Here is a 22,623-nt window from a genome sequence, read left to right as displayed (position 1 = left end):
GCTGCGGTATCTACAAAATGACTTAGCATCTTTGGGATCCTTGAGAGATGGCAGACAGGTAAAGTGATACTCACAGGCAAGCATTGATAGCACGTAAGTACAAAGATAGATAAATTGAACATTTCATTTGTTCTTTGACATGGTGTTCTCACCAGATGGGTCTCAAATTCTTGGCCCCTAGTGGTCCTCCCACCTCAGCCTCTCAGATAGTTGGGGATATATGGTATGCAACCATGGTTGACTTTGGACATTCTTTACTATGTGATATTTAACACGTTCTTAGTGACTTTGCTCTCATGTGTCTCATGGAACATCTTTGCTTCTTTAGTGACCACAATTTACCCCTTTTGTCCTCTGAGGCAGAAATCTTTGAGAAATTCACAGGGAGTTCATCTCTGATGCTAGGGATGAATCTTGCCTGGCCAGTCAGAGCAGTACATTCCTCAGGCCATGGTGACTGGTTACAAAATGAATATATAACACACAAGAACCAATAGAACTCAACGAGACATCTGAGAACTACCTGAAATGTTAGTTTTAGTCAACTTGAACACAAAAGGATAATATCTCCTTATGTGCCTGGGTAATAGGACCTACAGAGAGAAAGCAGGAAGGGGGCTATAGGAAAAATTCATGTCCTGTCAACATGGTCCAAGGCCTTTCATCTCTTCTACTCCCTATGTTTGCTTATTACATGAGACAGTAGTCCCTGTGTGCTTAAGTTGACTTTCAGTCATGTTTAAGTAAGAATCTTAATAAGGTCAATCAGAGTCTACCAAGTTCAATTCAAGGCCAGCTCTAATTAATGTCAATATCAATTATCATGGAGGCATGAGAAGGAAATTGGGATCTCCCAAGAATACCTGCAATTGCCGATGTTATCTACAGCCAAGTACATCAGTATAAAACAACCTATTATTATAAAGTAGATAGCAACAAAGTTTTGTGATTTATTTGTTTAAAACCACAGCATAAGATTTATGTAAAATTTATAGTGCACAAGCCTTGTTATTAGCTTCAGAATCAAGAATATATGGTTACTAAGCAGTAGAGCTTTTCTATTCATTGATTCATAACATTTAAAAGTCATTATTATAATGTTGCAGTTTTGCTATAAAGCATCTCATCTTAAAGAAGATGTTTTAGAAAAAAAAGTTGTTTCAATTCTTTGTAGGATGTTGGCTTTCCAAACAAACAAACAAACAAACAAACAAACAAACAAGCATCCTAAAATTTGTTTTGAACAATGTGCGTTTTTTACCAATTTCGTTTCTCAAGTTGATGCTTCAAAGTAGAAATAAATGTATTCCCACTTCATGGGTGGGTAAATCCAGACTCAGAAAGACCCAAATCCTTTAGCCTCAAATCTCACCTGGTGGCTGTTCAGGAGTATCATTTCTCTCTGGCTGACAAGATACAAATTATTACGTGCTATGGGATTCTTGTTTTATTGATGAAAAGGATTAAACTCGTGTGCAGATACATGGTGTGGCCAAGGGTTGGTCAACAGTGCTTGCTGCTACTCAGAGTTTGGCTTCCAGTACTAGTTGTGGTTTCCTTCTTTATTTAAGGAGCTCCTCCATGGATTACAAAGGCCCTCATTCACGAGCATAGAGACAGAGGACATACAGGCCTGGTGTAGAAATACTCAACTGTTTCAGACTTGAAATTGTTTTCTGATCATCATTGTTTTGCTGAAATATTGAGGGTACTTAGAACTTAGGTCCATTTCTTAATAACCCTCCAGGAATCTAGGTTACTGACTAATGAAAAATGTTATTATACTGATGTCTCAATTAAAAAAATTCTAACAGCTGAGGTAGAGATCTACTTAGTCTTTGGAGTCCAGACTGAAAAAAGGCTGGCCTTCCAGGCTTCTGATATTTTAAAGGATGACCAACTTTGATGGACAACAAATGCTTGGGTTCTGTCACATATTACATTATATATTATAAAACATATACATTACAGCATACCTTGTTTGTACTTTTTAGAAAACTGACTGAAAACCTTTACTTGCATTCTTCATAATAGTGTTGTGACAGTTTATACAACAGCAGTGAGCAGGAATGTTTCAAAGTATTATAACATTTTCATTCCTGCTTTAATGACATTCTTTCTTCTGGGATTTTATTCTTTCTTTGGGCCCAGCTTACTTCCTCTTCATCCTAGAAGCTATGTGCTTTCTTATAATCTTGGCTAATTTGAAATTTCTCAAGGAGCAATAAGTCCCAGAAGAATAATGCCATTAGACGATATGAGAAAAAAAATGATATATCCTATAATTCCAGGCCTGTTCCTAAAGGGGAGAAGACTCTGATTTTGAATATTTACTAGGCTTTTCTAGAGCAGAAATGGGAATCGCCAAGGCGTAATAAATCTGCTCAAGCCCCAGGGAAACTACACCAGGAATCTGAGAATTGATACGGAAGAAAATCTGTCAATCTCTGAGAGGTGCTACTTGGGAGAAGGAGAGCTAAAGACCAGTATCACACACAGAGTCGGCTCTTCTGCTAAAGCTCATGTACAGCATCTGTTTTATATCTATCTGACTACAGAAAGCATACCACTAAGTCAGCGGCTCTCAACCTACCCCATGCTGCGACCCTTTAATACAGTTCCTCATGGTATTGTGACACCCAACCATAGGACTATTTTTGTTGCTACATCATAACTATAATTTTACTACTGTTATACATTGCGATGCAAACATTTTTTGGAGGTAGATGGTTGCTAAGGAGGTCGCGACCCACAGGTTGAGAGCCATTGCACTAAGTGACTAGTTGATTGAGCTGTGTTCCTTACCTGTGAAACATCAAAGTCGGCCTGGAGGTTTCCTGAGGCTAACCCACTCAGAAGGACAATTTCATTTTCTTTCGGCTGTTGGACATTCATGGAGTTGATGAGTTTGGGGAGGTCTGGTGAAACGCTGACCAGTTTCTGTGTGGGAGAAGAGTTTGTTAGTTAAGAAGGTTTCTTTACACTTCTAAAATAGCATTCCCAAACTTTTCCATCTGCAAAAATTATTTATTACTTAGAATACAGGTCTATAAGCTGCTTAGTCTATAGATCTCTACAACGCAACTCCTGCTCCTGAGACTCAGTGATCATTGTAGAAGAGGCAGGCAGAAAGCTTGTGGGAGGTAGAGGAACAAAAAGTTTGCTGGGAGATTATTTCTGCAAGAAATGTCAGACCCATGAGGTCTCACCATCATGGCTGCCTAAACGTGACCTGAATAAGGACGACAGTAATAAATATGCTAGCATGGAACTTGGAGAGCTCAGGGGTCTCACCCTCCTCACAGAGGACTACAGGCAACTAAGCATTGCTGAGTGCAGAAGAAATGGTCTTCCCCCGGGAAAAGCACAACCATCCAATACCAAACAGTCAGCCCTGAAACACACACACACACACACACACACACCATTAAAAAGAGGCCATGAGTTTGAATGTGAATAGGGGAGGAGTCAGAAGGATGAGAGGAAAGGTAGAAAATGATGTAATTACATTTTAATCTCAAAAAATAAAAAATTTAAAATACTTGAAACCAGATAAAAACTGTTTCAAATTAATAAGAATTAATATTGGAATAAAAATCTAATTTTTTTCTTTTAAAAATCTCTTTGTTTTTAAAATTTTCAAAGCAAACATTTGGCACTTACTATTACACAATGGAAAAAAAAAACACTAGTTTGGAAAAGTTTTTCCCCTTAAAATTTGAATAAAAGAATTACTTGATAGTATTATTCTGTACAACAAATTCAATAATAATAAAATCATGTCTAATACTGATTTTATTTTGGCTATGTTCTAAGTACTTTGGTAAAGCTTATATATATATATATATATGATGGCATCCTATTCTATTTAATCCTTAACAGAACCTTATGTAAAAGATATGCCATAATTACTTTCATATATATATTATATATATAATACAGACAGACAGACAGACAGACAGAGACAAAGGGAGAGAGCCAGCCAGCCTATAGCCTAGAAAGTAGTAACTTGCACGAATCCTATCAGTTTATATGAGCAAAACCACGACTGGAAACTCTCTTAAATCACTCCATAAACTATTTCGTAGCTGTGATGGTGGATGGGCTACTGTCCTATCTGTCAGTTTCTGATTGACTATTGAATAAAGTTATATGTGAAATTTCCTTTGAAACCCCTGGTACCGTACAGAGGATATTATTCAGAATTTGGTCAAAGTTTGTCATGGCCAATCCCTGTGAATAATGGGTTGAGAAGCTTGATTCAACTACAGTAGGAGAACTATGCTAGGAGTTCTGTGCTGGCTGTGAGTGGGTCCTGACTGAGTACCTAGCATCAATTAAGGGAAGCATTTCTGTATTGTGTGATAATCCAACTGCAAATATCATGCTGGTATAGCAAATGAGGCCAAGCCTCTCTCAGCTTTGGGTACGCAATGACAAACTACCACATTACTTAATTCTTTCCATTGCACCACAGGCATGCTCAGCATCTAAAAGAACTAAATAGACATCCACGTGCTCAATGCAGTCAAGGATTCACACCAGGGATCAACCTTGGATGAGCTTGGTGGAAGATGGCTGTTATGAAGTGTAAAATGCCCAAGCTTATGATAAGGGTAAGACAATGGAGACGCTGGTGAGATGAGATTTGATAAAAAGAATGGGAAAGCATAACACCAGGGCTGGCTGCGTTCCCTTGGGTTATAAGACACATTGGAAAAGGCATGCCAGACTGTGGTGTGAGAGAGAAGGAAGGACATAACAACCACTTTATGATGCTGATGGGTAAGGGGAGATGCCTTCCTGAACAGTTTTACAGGCAAGGCAAAGTGACTTTCAAACATGTAATGGGACGACAGCATGCAACGCTGCAGGGCAAGGTCAGGGAAGCGGACAGTGACAACACCATCTACCCTCTACAGAAGAGCATCATGGACAGTCTAGCCTTTTTTGTCACAGGCTCCAGGAGAGCTGCAGGTCCAGCTGTTACCTGCTGCAGGTGTTCTGTGCTGCAGGCACCCTTGTTTACATCCAGGTTCACAAAACAGACCTGAAAAAGAAAAAGAAACTGTCGATTGTCTGAAGAATCTGTCCATCCTTTTAGGAAAAAATAAATAAACTAAATTTTAAAAGTCACAGAAATAGTTTTAAATTTTTAGACATTTTTCTATAGCTCAGCATAGAGACCTTGGGTCTCTACAGAGATTTCTGGCCCCCTTCCCACATGTCCCAACTGTCGTGGCAACAGCCTTCCCCCTTCCACAGGCCAACAAAGTCAAACCATCCCTGAAAGAAAGACATGCAATGCAAGCACAGTAGATGGAGAACAGAAACGGCTCATGATCTAGACGCATTTGAGGATTCATGCGGTAATTGGAACATTGACCTTGGAAAAATTGGCTCAATATCCATTAGTGCTCAGGGGTTTTAATGCTGCCCCGTCAGCACTGCGGACATTGAACTAATGTGATGATTCTCCGCTCACCATTAAAAAGACCCATTACCTTGCCCCTGCACATCACAAAACTCTTATCATTGAGTATCACAGTAGGAAAAAGCACGACAGAGACCAGTGAAAGCCATCTAGGATGGTGATTATCTGCCCTGCAATACAGCTTTGGTTATAAGGAGACAAACTTATTCATCCATTGTGGGCTGCACTATAAAATTTTGCTGACACATGTCGATAACCTTATATCTGGCATGGAAAATGTTTGTTTCTGCATCTTGGTGGTAGGTTATTGAGTCAGGATTCTAGGGCCGAGTATATACTATACACACACATACCTATATACACACACAGCCAGAGGATAATTTCTTTAAGAAATAGAATAACAGGATTTTACTAGATATGAAAGCAAGTATTCTTTTTTAAATAAAATATTAATAAATCTCAATTATAGGTACTGGGAAGATGGTTGAGTGGGTACATAGTTTGTGATACAAGCTTGAGTTTGAATTCTCAGAAACCAAGTGACAGCTGGTGCAGTAGTACACATCTGTAACCCTAGCACCCGTAGGGCTAGACTGCAGGCAGCTACAGGAGAATCCCCAGCATCACGGTCCAGCTAGAGATGAAGCAGCAGGTTCTACAGACTGTGTCTCAAGATGGAAGGTGAGGGGCAGCTCCTGAAGTTGTCTTCTGACCCGTGCACACACACACATGCACACACACACACATAGACACACACAGACACACACACACAACACAGACACACATGCACACACAGATACACAAACACATGCATGCCCACACAGACACACACATGCACACACAGATGGGGCCAGTGGGAGAGAGGAGAGGTGAGGGGGGAGGAGAGAAAAGGAAAGAAAGAACCTCTCAAAATTAAAAACACTCAGAAAGATGTTAACTACTACCCACTCTGCATCCTTAATTCCTTTCCATTAATTTCTGACTGTATATTCTTTACTTTCCTCCTTTTTTTTCCCAACAGCTTTAGAATCCTATCTTCTCCATGGAGAATAAAGACATAGCCCAGTTTTTATATGGTCTAGTGAATATATTTCAGTTACCCAACCTCTGATTTATCGAACCTTATACTGCCTCTTTTAGTTTAATTTCCATTTTAGTGGGGCGCCGCCACATAATTCCTCTCATGTCCAAGTTCTTGCAGTCTTTCTGCTTATAGTATTGTTATGATTTTGTGCTTTATGGATGTAATAACTTGGAATAATAATTTTTGTGAGGTTCTGATGAATAAGAGAAAAATGCATGTTTCCCTTACAAATGTTAATGCAGTAGGAGTGGCTAACTTCCTTTCCAGAGAGGACTTTGGGTTGACTTAGCATCATCAAAAGGCCAATTTCATATTTACATCTTATGTGGCTGGTGTCTTCGAAATCCCATATAGGTTAACTTTGCTCACTCCGGTCTGTGGGTAGAGTATTGGGCAGTGGAGTCTGTGCTAACATGACAGTGATCTCCAATCTGACCCACTTCCTGTCTTAGTGTTAGGTTGAGTTGTCCCTTTCAATGATAAGAATATTCTTGAGAGCCATTCCTTCTTGCAGGTGGCCATTGATACTTTAAATGTATATTAAATGGCCCAAAGCCATCTAGAATATAGCTCACGACCACAACTCCATCTAGTTACTCTACTGTCAGAGCTCACAAAAGCCTCCAGTCAATCTAGGAGAAAAAAAAAATGAGATAGAGTGAGAGTCTGAATAGAAACCACACCTAAGGGGCTTGGAGAGATGGCTAGGAGGTTAAGGACACTGACTGCTCCTCCAGAGGTCCTGAGTTCAATTCTCAGCAACCGCATGGTGGCTCACAACCATCTATAATGTGATCTGGTGCCTTCTTCTGGTCTGCAGGTGTATGTGCAAGCAGAGCACTGTATACATGATAAATAAATAAATCTTTAAAAGAAGAAATCACATCTAAAATATCTACCTTTTGAACACAATGATTTGTAACCCAATCATTTGAAAATGTGTTTCTTTTCCCTAGTCCAGGTCATTGGAAATACAACCCTTGCACATCCAGAGAGCTTTGCAAGAGCATCCATGAAAGCATTACAGTTATTTGCCTCTTGTTAAGTGGTCCACGTGATTGGATTGCCATTTACAAATCTAACTCCCTGTGAGTTTAAGTTACTTCCTTGGGATTCAGTCACCCATTCATGCTGACCGCCCCCCCAACTGACAACACAGATGTCTACACAGAAGAGCTGGGAAATGAAAGGAAGATGCTTTGAGAGGAGGCCGAGTGCTCATCATTTCTGAGATATATGGTCGCTGTGCTGTGTGCTCAAAAGACAGACAACAGAAGGCATTCTTCTTGTCCTCATGGAGCTAGGTACAGAACAACACATCCCTAAAATGATGAACAACATTGTGAGATGAGGCAGGGGCTGGGTGTAGTGGAGAAGGATGCTGGGAGTGTGAGGCTAGACACAAATGGTACCCCAAGGAAGGTAGAGTTGAAGTGAGCAAAGGGGAAAGCTCACATAAGGAATGGATGATGTTTCCACATTCTCCATCCTTTGCACAATGATCTGGGAGAGGCTTCACACTGAGCACCAAGGGAGGAGAAGCCAGAGCTGTGAAGCCCACAGAAACAGGACTCTGGAGCCAAAGTCCTTTCCTCTGACATAGTGAAAAGCCTTTTAGTCCTTTAAAGGAGTTGAATGAAAGAAGAAATCAAGATTTTATCCTACACTCATTGCATCATAAGTGCTGAAAAGTGACCTATGGCTTAACATTGCAAACTTCCCTGCTTAATGGCTAAAAGCTTGTAACAGAAACTTTTGGTAATGGGAAGGTGAAATAAAGTTATCTGGATCAGAAAACCTACAGAATCAACTAAACTGGGCCCACAGGGGCTCACAGAGACTGAATCACCAACCAGAGAGCATCCATGGGACTGGTGTAAGCCCCTATACATATGTAACAGCGTGGTCCTCATGTGGATCTCTAACAGTAGGAGCAGATGCTGCCTCTGATTCTGTTGCCTGCCCTTGGATCCCTTTCCTCTAACTGGATGGCCTTGTCTAGCCTCAAGAGAAGAAGATGTGCCCAATCCACCTACAGCTTGATATGCCAAGGTGTTGATACCAATGGGAGGTCTTCCCTTTACTGAGGACAAAGGGAAAGGCGCACATGGTGGGGGAGGGGAGGGAAGGGAAGTTCTGATCAGGATGTAGAGTAAAGTAATTAATTAGTTAATTAATAGAAAAAAGAAAAAAGTAAAAAAAAAAAAAAAAAAAAAAAAAAAAAAAAAAAAAAAAAGTTCCGTGGAGGGTACTGTTAGACCAGTGCTGTATGAGTAAGTGATAAAAGTGGAGGGATTTGGGGCTCCAGGTCTTCAAGCTGGAGAACAATTTGCGATGGTGATGGGGTGGGGACCTGGGGCTGCAGGAGATGGCAGCTGGTGGGACAAGAAGGCATAACTTTTGTGCAGGCTCATCTTCTTCCCTGAACAGATGGTATAGAGTTCTCCCTAAGATACCTGAGTAGGCAAGTTCAAGGATGCCAAATGAGTCCAGGAAGGAGCTGGGGAAAGCTGGTTGTATTTAGAGAGTTTCTGTTTGTTTTGTTTTTAACACGATCTATCTACTGTTGCCTTTTATCAGATGTGCTCATGAGCCAGGCACTGTTCCTCAGTTGTGTTTTCAGGGCTTATCACAAGGAGCAGCACTTGGTAGATGCTTAGGGAATTCTTTTTTTGAAGGATCTATCTATCTATCTATCTATCTATCTATCTATCTATCTATCTATCTATCTAACTGTCTGTCTGTCTGTCTGTCTGTCTGTCTGTGTACAACTGAAAGTTTGGGTGCCCCTAGAGATCATAGCAGGATGTTGAATCTCCTGCTCTTGGAATTTCAGGTCATTCTGAGCTATATAACAGTGATAGGAAATAAGCTCTGGTCCTCCAAGAAAGCAGCAAGTGTTCTTAACTGCTGAGCCATCATGCAGCCCAATGTGAGCGAGTGAATGAATGAAGCAGAAGGCCTGTCTCGAGTGGTAAGTATGCCATAGGAGGCAGATACTGTGCCATGGTCATCTGTTCTGATTTAAGTGATGAGCTAAAGAGCCCTAAGCAGAGTTGTTTTGTGGACAAGGACAGAGGGAAACTATAGAAACCTAGTAGGAGAATTTCCTGGAAGAACATTAATTCAGCAACTGGCGCTGATGTAAAGAACTTAGACTAACTTTTCCTTTCTACATACGAAGATTTGCTAAAGACACAGAAAAACAAACAACAACAAAAACAAGATATTGAGACAATGATTGGTAATGAAGAGACATTAAAAGTGGTGATGTTTTCTTGTAACGCAAGCTCCTTTCTCTTCATGTAAAATGCGTTTTACATGATTGTGTCTGGACAAGCTCTTTGTAATATTTCCTTCTTGCACTTGGCTGAAGCAGATGGAAACACGCTGTCCCCAGGGAACTCAGACACTACCTACCCTGCATGCTTAGCAGTGCTGCCTCTGTGCTGGGACTCTTAACATTACACTCTCATGGTGCTGCCTTGTCTCTCCGCTTGTCCTTATGTACTCATTGGTGTTAGTGCAAAAAGGGTAGGAATAAATCTCAGCCAGAAATCTGATCTCCTCAATAATTTAAACTAAAATATTCTTCAAAGTTTATATACATGCATACATACATACATACATACATACATACATACATATGTGTGTGTGTATATATATATAAACTGTGAAGTTTCATAGACAATATACTATTTTCTCTGTTTCATAGTATGGATTATTTAGTCAAGCAACTCAATGAAAGAGAGAGAGAGAGACAGAGACAGAGAGAGACAGAGACAGAGAGAGAGAGACAGACACAGAGAGAGAGAGAGAGAGAGAGAGAGAGAGAGAGAGAGTGTAATGAAAATCTGATATGAGAAAGAGGTTGGCCTTACGGTCTACTCAAACAGTGTAATATAAAATAAATTTAATCAGACTACAGATTGTAGCAACCTGTGTGAGATAAATGACAAATGTTGTATCGGATTAAAAAATAAGTTTGAACTGTGAATTTAACTGAGAATACATAAGAAGAACTGGCGATGGCTGTCAGGATCAAATCTACATCATGTAGGCACAGTTTTAGGTTTCTGCACATTAATTCCAGACAACACTTTAGACTACCCAGATAGGCAAATGCCACAGTAAGGAGACAGCACCGTGCTGTGCAGCCACCAGGAACACCCACTGGCAGAAGGCTAGATGACAGAAGGGACTTTAGCCAGGAGGTATCCTAGCACTTTCGGTGCTAGGAAAGTTTCTCTGTGTCTTATATTCTTATAAAGATGGTTCCTATGAACAGTTCATTAAAAAGCAGGATGTCAAACTGCATTTAAAATTTCGACATTTGAATGTTGTTTATGACCAAACATATACTTAGGGTTTATTTTTGAAGAAAACCAGCTCCTTTCAGCTGCTTTGAACAATTCAGCCATCTGCCCATGGGAGCTATGACAAGAACCCTTAATTTGGCAGTATCAGATGCTGATCCCTACAATGCTTTCAAAGGGGGGAAATTTGTCTTGTCTTCTTTCTGCAAGCAAAGGACTTGTGCTACAAGCAGAACCCTGGACCCAATTTATCTTCTCAAAACATTACACTTTCTCTGATTAATGGTTTGGGTTAATGATACTAACAGGAAAACTTTTCCATCAGTGTCGACATGCTGTCATGTTGTCAGCCGTTCTGGAACACTCTTGAATTTTGGGGATGATATTGCATTTGTATACAGTCATTGCTTCAAAATTAATTGTAGCAATCATACAAAATGCAAGTTTTATTTACACTCAGGGCTGTCAGACTTCTCCGCTTCCTTTTGTCAATATTTTAAAAATACATTTGAAATGTTTTTGAAAGAGTTATTTGAGCTACTTGTGGTAAGGCACACAGTAGAAAAAAAAAAAGCTATAGACAATTCTAAAAAAAAAAAAAATTAGATATTTTAACTAACCATACATACAATCAACTTTACTGGGAGCCTAAAAATAATTTTTGTGAAGGGGATCTGGGTGATTATTTGGAACATACAATCAACTTTACTGGGAGTCTAAAAATAATTTTTGTGAAGGGGATCTGGGTGCTTATTTGGAATCAATCTGCTTGAACATACTGCTCTGTGCGTACCCAAGTAAAGGGGTAAGAGAAGTTGGGGACGTAGCTCAGTAGGTAAGACAACTTGCTACAAGCTGGAAGATCTGAGTTCAAATTCCCAGCATCCACCTACAAAAAAGCCAGCCATGGCTGCTTGTCTATATAACTCCAGAGTTGGAGGGAGGGGGTGGGCAGGTCCTGAGAGCACTCTGGTCACCTAACACAGCCAAAATGGTGAGGCTGGTTCTTCGAAGGACCCTGGCTCATAACGTTAAGGCAGAGCGCAATATAGAAAGGCACAGAGAACAATATAGGAATATTATTTTATTCTTAGAAGAAACTATCAATTGTCAGTAAAATGTCACTTTCATGCCACTCCTTTCACAGCCATTAGCAACTGTATAGCTATTTTATATCTTTTATAGAGTTGTCTATCCTAGACATTGAATGTAAATGTAACTGTGGTTTTCTTGTGACTACCCAGCATAATGCTTTTAAGTTCAACTGCACTAAGTGTTTGTCAGTAGTAGTTCCTTAGATGTTACTGCAGTATAATACTTTATTGTGTGGAAATATTCATTTTACATGTCCATTTTTAGAAATTTGCATCCTCTTCAAAGAAATATTTGTTTTTCAAAGGTTTTTGGGTGAGAATTTGGGAAACATAAGATGATCATGGACTGTCATCTTCACCTTGGCTGTGAGCCTCTTGGTAGCTCTCCCTACCGAAAGGTGTGGCCTTAACAAAGGACGCCCAAGGATGACGTGGCAAGTGGTGAATCAAACGCTGCTGGCAACTGCCTGTGCCTGGAAGCTTTACTCGTAAAGAGACAGACAAAAAGGTGTGGCAAACTTAGCTCCACTTTGCTCATATTTTTCTTCATAGCGGTTACTTAGACTCCTAACATGCAAAGAGATAGGCTTCTGAACTCTTGAGTCATGTTCTAGGCTAGTGCATACAAAGAAAAGTCAATCAATTATAAAGTAACTAAGTTAGTACAGACACCTGGGTGGAGCTAAGGGGCCTCACACTCTGCAACAAGACACTAGTTATTTTTGTTCAAGATAATATATATATATATATATATATATATATATATATATATATTTTTTTTTTTTTTTTTTTTTTTTTTTTTTTTTTTTGCTATGCGTGATGGTGTCCATCTGTACTTCCAACATTCTAGTCTAGGCTAAATAGCAGTATGCTGAAGACCAATGCAAGCTACATAAGTCCCTATTTCTAAACTACCAAAGTACCACTGCTGCCACCATTACCACTACTGCTGTCATTACTACCACCCCTATTGTCATCACTACCACCATTACCACCACCACTGTCATCACTACCACTCCTGCCACCATTCCCACCACTGCTGTTATCACTACTACTATCTTCCAAGGTCTTGGAATGTAGCTCAGCTCACATGGCACTCACAAGGCCCTGGGCTCAGTACAATCCTCCAAATCACACATACAAAAACTCAACTGTCCACTTTGCTTATGGTGCTAAAACTGAGGTGCAGAGAGGCATTGCAATCATCAGCCAGTTTCATAAGGAATAATCTTTTCTGGTACATGGAACCAGGATATGTGGAGTGTGGGGTAGAAGCATGTAGAGTTGTTTCTTCTGTTAGATGGCCAGGGCCTCAGAATGTTGTGGGTATGGTGATCTGTTTCCTGTCCTAAAGGGTTTATGACCAGAAAAAAAAAATACTCCTACCCCATGCCAGGTTAAATGTGGTGGTTCTAAACTTTGCAAAATCCTTCAAGTTACCTTATTTGCTCATTGTTCAAATTATGTCTTGGCACTCTGATACTCTTTCAGATGTCTTTAGTGCAAAGGATCAACTCTGCTGTATATGAATTAGAATGCTCCAAAAAAGAAAAACAAGGTGGTGGGCTGACTCAGAGGAACCAGAAACAACCCATATCTCCACAGTCTCTCTTAGTGAGCAGCTATGGCAAAGTAACAAAACACAATTAGACAAGTAAGTCCTGTAGCAAAAAGCCACCTTATCTTCAAGCCTTTAAAACCAACCCTGTGTATTTCAAGCGGAAGGCTCACTGTTCACTCAGAAGGTGCAAATCCTATACTTCATCGAGGAACACCAGAGGGAAGCCCAGAGGCTGTGGGTGACTTGTAGACATTGGGTCCTTAGTAAATGTTCAGAAGCATGCAAGCCCTCTGTGGTAGGAATATTCTCTCCTCTTTGAATCATTCCAGAGCACAAAGGACAAAGGGACGCTGGCTTAGTGGCAAGGGTTTACATGATAGCCCTGTCCCTTACTCCAGCAGTCTTAACAAACTACCAAAAGTAGGGGAAGTAAACACGTTTGCAGAATTTCTGTGCAGATTACCTGAAATGTAGAGTGGGGGATATATGCCTGCTCTGCCCTTTTCATGCATATATTACCACACAGAGAACTCGCCTGTCCTTCATTGATTTCTATAAGAAAGAACAACTAAACAGTGCTACTTTTTAAACTTCTTTCATATTAAAGGAAATTTTGTAAGACTCAAGCTATGTAATGCAAACTGAAATATTTATAAGGAGCAGCTACTTCTGAGCGTGCGAAACAATTACAATTTGCCTCCCTGCCTGTAATTACCCTTTTTACATTATATATGCATATAAAATGTCATAATGGAACCCATTCTTTATAATTAATATGTTCGAATACAACAAATTACTATAAAACAGTACACCATACACACTCACAGCAGCCCATAGGATGCCATGTCGTCCTGGCCCTCAGAGCATTTTCATGTGTACACACATGTATTAGGCTATACAATCTATATCTTTAAAAATACCCCTCATAGCCAGGCACAGTGGTGCATGCCTGTAACCCCAGCACTCAGGGAGGCAAGGCAGATAGATCACTATGAGTTTGAGACCAGCCTGGCCTATAAAGCAAGTCCCGGCCAGTCAAGGCTACACAGAAAAACCCTGTCTCAAGAAAAAACAAAAAACAAAAAACAAACAAACAAACAAAAAAACCACACACAAACAAAACAAGCACTAAAACCTCTTCAGAATGTGTGTCCAATGACAATACTCCCTGAGTGTCCACGTCTGCGAATATGTCCTGTCATTAGTGAAATCATGACTATGGTTGAAGGACAATTTAAACACCCATCACTGGGAGTAAATGAAAAACATGAGCTCAGTTTTTGGAAAGGAGTCTCAGGAAACGGAGGCTGGCTTTGAACTTACTATGCAGCTGAAGAGGACCTTGAATTTCTGATTTTTTTTTTTTTTTTTTTTTTTTTTTGCCTCTGTCTTCCTAGTGCTAGGATCATGGGTGTGCCAACATGACCAGTTTATGCAGTCCTGGGGGAACTGAACCCAGAACGTTGTTCATGCTAGGCAAGCAAAGCCTTCTACTTACTGAACTACATCCCCAGCCCATGAAACTCAATCTAAGATACAAAGAATTTACTTAAACTAATTTTCAGCCTTTCTATTTTGGACAGACAAACAACTTCTAGACATCATTTCTCTGAAAAGTCTTGGGAGTTACTAAGTAAAATCTATGCGCTTTCAGTTTGGGAGATTGGCTGACATCAAAATAGCTAAGTGTATGGAAAAGAAATCCCAAATGCAGTCACCAAATTCCTATGTTGAGTTATTGTGAATGAAGGCATGGGGATATTTTGAGAAGACAGTCCCCAAACTTAATTATGAGATTGACTATATTGTTAAAAGGCACCAGAAAGTGGACCTCAGTCCTCCTTACTTGGCTGCTAAGAACATCTGTTTAGTTTCTCTGCTTTTAATCCAAGATGGGTTTCCAAATAATTGTCCTTAATGTGTATTATAGAACTCATTAGCAGTTCTTTTAAATACACTATTAGACTAAGTGATGAGAAGTAGTTTGCTTTTTCAATAAATGACCATTAAACTCTAAGCCTTAAAACTGGTACCTCGAGGTCCTTAATTTTCATGTGTATAATAAGTAAGTAGATAGCACAGCAATTACAGGAAAAACAGGATACAGTGACTAATACAATCAATAAAAGGGGACTTAAGGCATCAACAGGTATTCTTTTAAACCAGTTACCAGGCAGTTTTGAAACATGAGTGGGTGGACTTCCTTTGCATTAAGTATGCTTCTTTTACCTCAGATGTATTCATGATTATAGTAGAATTGAGTTGGCATAATAGTGTTTCTAAGAATCACTTGGGTGATGTCCATGTTGGAGAAGGAATCTCTCTCTCTCTCTCTCTCTCTCTCTCTCTCTCTCTCTCTCTCTCTCTCTCTCTCTCTCTCTCTCTCTCTCTCTCTCTCTCATACACTCACACACACACACACACACTGACTTGTTCAAAGGACTGAGAAGGTATCAAATATCTGACAACTCAAGGGTCTATTCTAAATTGCTACTATACAGTTAGGGAGACATGGCTAAAATTTTTGATTGAATAGAATTCACCTTAGACTTCTTTCGTTAAAGTTCTATGCACAGGAGAAATGTTCTGAAGTGGTCAAAGTGTGGCTCATTGGTTTAGCATTTATCTAGCATACACAGAGCTCTGAGTCCCATCCTTAGCCACCTTCAGAATGTTCTAGTATTCTGTACAGGTGTTTTCTAATATATTAAGTGAGTACACCACAAAAACATACTTGAGGCCATGCTTTTTGAAAATTAATATCAAGTAGTCTTTGTCTACATATAATTTATATCCAACAAAATAATGTGGCATGAACTTCTAATATTGTTTTTAACGGAGTAAGCTGAGCTAAGTGCAGTGGCGCACACCTGTAATCCCAGCACTCAGGGAGGCAGAGGCAGCCACGTCTCTGTGAGTTCTGAGGCCAGCCTAGTCAACAAGGGAGTCCAGGACAGCCAAGACTACACAGAGAAACTCTGTCTAAAAACAAAAACAAACAAACAAAAGAACAAGAGAGGGGGAGCAAGGAGCTTTCCTTTTCCAATAAAAATAGAAATATAGATTTGAAGTGTAGGCTCACCATTCCCTCCTTACCTTACATTTTTTTTTTAGGATTTAGTTTATTGTTTATGTGTTTGTGAGTGGTTCCTGCATGTATGTTTGTGCACTTCATGCATGCAATAATCAAAAAGGCCAGGAGAAGCATTGGATCCCCTGGAACTGGAGTTACAGATTCCATGTGGGTACCGGGAACCGAACTCAGGTCCTCCGGAAGAGCAGCCAGTGCTCTTAATTGCTGAGCTATCTCTTCAGACCTCTAGTTCTCATAGTCCCCCGAGTGACATGGAATTTAAAGCAGAGCATAGGCATTTATTTAGAGGCTTCGGTAGAGACTCAATGGCCAGCTATGCCTAACTACTCAGACCCATGGGTCCTTCATGGGGCTGGCTCTTGGCTATGCTATAACATGAGTAACTATAGCAACAGTAGTGATAAGCTTTGCTACTTACCGAGGCCTGCACCTCACCTCACTCCACCCTCATAATAAACGCACAGCGCAGCATGGATATTCTTATTCACAGGTGAAGATACCGAGGGTCAGGGTTTTCAACCTCCAAGGTCACACAGGTGAGAAGAACTGAACTTGAGATTTAAAGACCATTCTGCGCTCCCTGGAAATGGCTCAGAGGGTAAAGGACTTGCTGCACCAACATGAGGACCTGAACACAGATTCTTAGAGCCCATGTAAAATAAAAGCCAGGCATACATGGTGCTGGCCTTTAACTCAAGGATTTGGAGTTGGAGACAGAAGGATACGAGAATATTACAGGGCAGTCAGCCCAGCTGAAATAGAAAGCTGCAGGTTCAGTGAGAGACTTTGTCTCAAAATAACAAATAAATTAATTACTAATATGGAAAAGCATCCGAAGAAAGCCATCCTTACATAAGTCTGTGTTTCTCCTCAGGGGTGAGCATACCTGCACACACACATGTGCACACATACATACATGTACTATGCACTCACAAAAGAAGTTAAAAAAAATAAAAATGGGATCTGAAAAGTAAATGCAATAAGTAGGATTGAAGGTACGTCTAAATCCCTGTAAAGTTCGAATGACTTTTAATTACATAATTACACTCCTTATCTGGAATAAATGGACCAAGTGAAATTCTTTGGCTTGTTACTTGCTCAATACAGAATCTGTGGCTCCTGCGTGGAGGCTGTGCCGTGGGAATAAACTGAGGCACTGGTATTCCTTCGTATTCACTCAGGTTACTAAATCATACCTGGCTTGCTAAAGTTTCAGCTTAGTGACAAATGTCCTGGCTCTAGTGAGTAACCCTATACCCACACACAGGTTTAACTCACTGCCAGCACTATTTGCTCACAGTTGGCTGTGGGGTGGGTTCCAGGAGGAGTTGGAGGAGATGGAGGTGGGGGTGGCTATAATCAAAACACTTCATGTACATGCATGAAATTCTCAAAGAATTAATAAAATGTATTTTAGCAGCCGTTTCCGTAATAGCCAGAATCTGGAAACAACCAAGGTGTCCCTCAACTGAAGAATGGATAAAGAAACTATGGTACATTTGCACAATGGAATACTACTAAGCTGTTAAAAACAAGGAAATCTTGAAAATTTCAGGCAAATGGATGGGACTAGAAAAGATCATCCTGAGTGAGGTAACCGAGACCCAGAAAGACACACATGGTATGTAATCACTTATAAGTGGATATTAACCCAATATAGATGTCCTCTGACAGACTCCACCCAGCGGGGAGTCGGGACAGATACTGGGACTTGCAACCAGACTAGGCCAAGAGCTGCAAGTTGTATGGAAGAGTTGGGGGATGGAATGACAGTGTGTGTGTGTGTGTGTGTGTGTGTGTGTGTGTGTGTGTGTGTGTGTGTGTGTGTCGGGGGTGGGGAGCAGCTGTCAGGTGATCCACAAGGTGGCGGATCTGGACCCAGGGAGGGCCTGGACAAACTGATGCACCAACTAAGGACAATGCAAGCAGAGGACCTAGAGCCCCGTGTTCAGGTGTAGCCAATTGTGGGGCACAGGGGGGATGCCTCTGAGAAGATCACTGCATCTTAGCAGAGAGACGCTGTGGGAACACAGAGGAAGGGGATGAAGACTATCCACATGAGACCTGACAGGCTGTGGTCAGACAATGGGGGAGGAGGTCACCGGACACCAACACCAGTCAGAGGTCTAGGGGAGGAGAATGGGGGGAAAAGGAGGGTGGGTGGGAATAGGAAGATAAGAGTGGAGGGATTACAATCTAGATGTAATGCGAATAAATTATAATAATAGTAAAAAATAAACAATTAAATAAAACAAATAAAATGACTTTAGGTAAGGGATGAGAGCAGAGAGGCAGTGAGTAGATAATTCAGAATAGGAAAATTTTAAGGATCTGGCTTGTAATGTGTTGTTACCTTTTGCCTCATCCACATCTAGATTTTCAATAATAGTAACAGAAGGACAAAATATGCTGAGTCCTTTTAGTCCCTGAACAGAGACTATATTATAATAGATAAAATAGAGGATAATATGGAAATGGAACCATTTTTGTACAACTAGTACATATGAGTAGGCACAGACGTCATTTCTATGTGATAGACATGTCTACAATATGTCTACCTGAAGATAAAATATTAGAACACCTCCACAGAAAGAAATGAATTAAGTTGAAGGAGGAATTAAAATAATCCTGAGGCACCACAATTTGAAACTCTGCAGTCAGGGTTGGGGGCTAGGGAACATAAACCCATGCCTGCTGCAAGGAGCCTTGACATTGACAGCTGTGATGATGACACCTGGCAGGTGTGTGGCTCTACTGAACTGTCTTGGGTTGTCCTCCCTCAGCCCAATGACATCACACTGAGGATATATCTTTTACAGCTTAAGAACTGAGGTGTAGTGCTCGCTTCGGCAGCACATATACTAAAATTGGAACGATGCAGAGAAGATTAGCATGGCCCCTGCGCAAGGATGACACGCAAATTCGTGAAGCGTTCCATATTTTTTTATGAGAATATACAGGGGGAGGTAATCCCCCTCAGGAACAGTCATAGGGAAGGGGAATAATGGGAAAATGGGGGGGGGGAGGAATGGGAGGATACAAGGGATGGGATAAACATTGAGATGTAACAAGAATAAATTAATAAAAAAAAAAGAGGAAAAAAAACTCAAAAAAAAGTAATGATAAAAGCAGTTTTTCAAAACTCTAGTGACATTCCTTATAATTTTTTGAAAAAAGATAATTAATATGTGAATGAGACAACAAAATACCTTGACAAGTCAAATCAAACTTGGGCAAAAGAATAAGGAGGGACACTATGCCTTCTGATGTAAAAATCTCACAAAGCTGTAGTAAATACTGCATGTTAGTGTCATTAAAAAAACACAGAAACCAACAGCAACAACAAAAAAAAGAACTGAGGTGTAATAAATAGTTCAAGGTTATAGAAGCCATACTATCATTACATATATGAAGGATTATAATATAGCTGGCCTGTGCCATTCTGTTGAATGTGTGTGTATACATATATATTTACATAAACACATATATATCCATGTACATATATGTATACACATATACCTATGTGTACCTACATATATATGTATAAAGCATATATAATATATACATATGTATGTGTATATGTATAAAGTCAGCTTTAAATATGTGAATGTAAATATGAACATATATAAATATATGTGAAATATATGAACATATGAACAGATCATTGGGAATGGATGCTGACTACTACCCAGTCTCTTTTCAGCACACATTGCTTTGATTGCCTGTACCTACATCTTCTCGTGTGCATTACGGAGATAATAGTAAATAGCTATCTTCCTTGTATGATTTTCAAGAGAACTGAACATCTGGCCTAGAGAAAGTACCACAAAAGAGTCTGTTACCATAGCTAAGATTAGTCCTCACTTCTCAGCTGGCCACTCTTATAAATTGCCTGTTTCTAATAGAATTTGCCCATCAAATCATTGAGAACCTGTATTTAATGTATTTTCCAACACCTATTCTTCATCATCAGAAGGGAAAATAGACAGCTCAGATGGGAGCAGTTTACGCCGTTGCCTCACAGTTATTATAATATAAGGTTGGGTCTCACACTTTAGAACTGCAGTTATTGATTGCAGCACAATTATTCCAGTATAAGGCCAGGTATCAAACTTTAGAACTGCAGTTACTGATCAGAAAAAAAAAAATTAAAAAGCATAACCTCCTCCATGGAGGAGACAGGATAAAAACCCTTCTACTATGCTGTCTCCAAAATCTCATTCCACATGTCAGAATAAGTGAGAAGAGGAAAAAAAAAAAAAGCAAAAGCCACAGGGTGATGCTGAAAACACAGCTTTGGCAAGCTAAAGCTTTAGGTCATGAGTACACTATGTTCAACTCTCAACACCTGGAGCACGGGGAGACTACGCCCTTCTCACCATGCCCCATCCGCTGGTGCCTTCTGTTCCACAGAGTCTCTGTTCCAACTTCATGTCACATCTATTCTCTCACTCTCCCCATCCTCCTTCCTTGAGACCTCTTTCCCATCACCTATTGGCCTCATTTAGTTTCCTGACATCTACTGACACTCACCACAGTACAGATACATGTGTATAAAAATTAGGCCCGGGTCGGGGCTGGAAATGCTTGCTGCTCTTTCAGAAGACCTGAGTTCCGTTACCTGTTGATGGGACTGTTAATAACTACCTAAGCCTCAGGTCTGGGGTATATGATACTGTTTTTGAGCCTCTGTAGGTACCTGCACTGACGTGAAAATACCCACACCGAGAGGCACACACGTAGAAATAAATAAAAATAATGGTGCAAACAATGGAACGAAAACATAGAAGACGGACCCATCTATGAGAGTGAACATGGTATTTATCTTTCTCACTCTGTGTTACATTACTTAATAAGATATTTTCCAACTCTATCCATTTCCTGATAATTGTATTTTTCTTCATAGCTGAATAAAATTCATTGTTTATACATACCACATTTTCCTTTTTGATTCCTCTGTTGATGGACAGCTAGGCTGATTCTGTTTCCTTGCATTTGCCTTACCCTCAGATATATGGCCTTACTGAAAAAGGAACATATATATACACGTACATATATGTATATATACACACATATATATGTACGTGTATATATATGAATACACGAATACACACACACATACCTTAAAATAACTACAGCAAAATTACACCCAAGAGCTGAGAACCTGGTAGTCTTTTGGTCCTTGAGGCTGGTTGCCTCAGTACTCAGAGTAATCCCACACTGGCTGTCTCTCACTAGGCAGAGGTGAGGGCGACAACCACTAGTGGCAGTGGCAGTCTCAATATGGCACCAGAAGCCTGGAAGTCTCCTGGAGTTACTGTTTTCTAGTCTACAATCAAAGCTGATCAGAGCTTGGAAACGTTGGTTCTGACATCAGAAGAGGAAACATTATCATCAACTTCTTCAGCCTCTTCCTCTCCTCCTCCTCCTCCTCCTCCTCTCCCTCAGCAGCAGCAGGGCAAATTAGTCCAGGGTAAGAAGGCAAGCCAAGTGATCACAAGGAGAGATGATGTACCTTCTGTGACACCATTTGTGTCTGGGCTATGACCCACAATCTAGGTGTGTCTTCCAACATCAATCAAGCCAGTCAGGACACTTCTTCAGCAGAGGCTGAAGAGACTCTACTCAAGAGATTCTAGTTTGTGGAGAGTTGACACAAAAAACCAACCGTCACACGCCACACACAAGTATACTGTATTTAACACACCAGAAGTTACAAGTGTCCAAAGAAAAACATTCCCCTATGAGGGCTTTAAGGATATAATTTAATTGATGTCAAATTGCAGATGAGCTTGATTGACATTGCTCACCTTGTATTGTAACTGCGAAGGAAGAGTCAATACAAAAGATGGCTGAAAAAAGAAAAGCAAGGACTAGAAGAGAGAGAACAAGTCTGAGGTGTCAGAAGTCTAGAACTTTCTTGGGTGTTGCTACCCCTACACAGAAACAGAACAGTTATACCTAGACTGGCAGCTGCTCTGCCTGAATGCAAGTGTTCCTGTCAGGGATGGAAAGATAAGCAAACATCTCTCCCTGTCAG

General features: G+C 40.3%; 1 protein-coding gene and 1 non-coding gene across 2 annotated transcripts in view; one reads left to right on the top strand and one right to left on the bottom strand.

Moving 5' to 3' along the window:
* The window catches only part of Sphkap (SPHK1 interactor, AKAP domain containing), a 141,907-nt gene that overhangs the window by 33,441 nt on the left and 85,843 nt on the right, over nt 1–22,623 (bottom strand). Inside the window, exons 5-6 of the mRNA XM_051153952.1 lie at nt 4,991–5,050; nt 2,806–2,940 (exon numbers count right to left, since the gene is read on the bottom strand). Of these exons, the coding sequence (XP_051009909.1) occupies nt 2,806–2,940; nt 4,991–5,050 (195 nt within the window). The remainder of the gene's footprint in view (nt 1–2,805; nt 2,941–4,990; nt 5,051–22,623) is intronic.
* On the top strand, nt 19,421–19,527 carry LOC127196750 (U6 spliceosomal RNA). The gene has a single exon (XR_007831523.1). It is a non-coding gene; the product is annotated as a U6 spliceosomal RNA (small nuclear RNA).

Source organism: Acomys russatus, chromosome 12 (assembly GCF_903995435.1).
Source record: "Acomys russatus chromosome 12, mAcoRus1.1, whole genome shotgun sequence".
In the NCBI taxonomy this organism is placed as follows: Eukaryota; Metazoa; Chordata; class Mammalia; order Rodentia; family Muridae; genus Acomys; species Acomys russatus.
The sequence above is the reverse complement of the archived record's forward strand: the minus strand, read 5'-3'. Positions and strand labels throughout refer to the sequence as shown.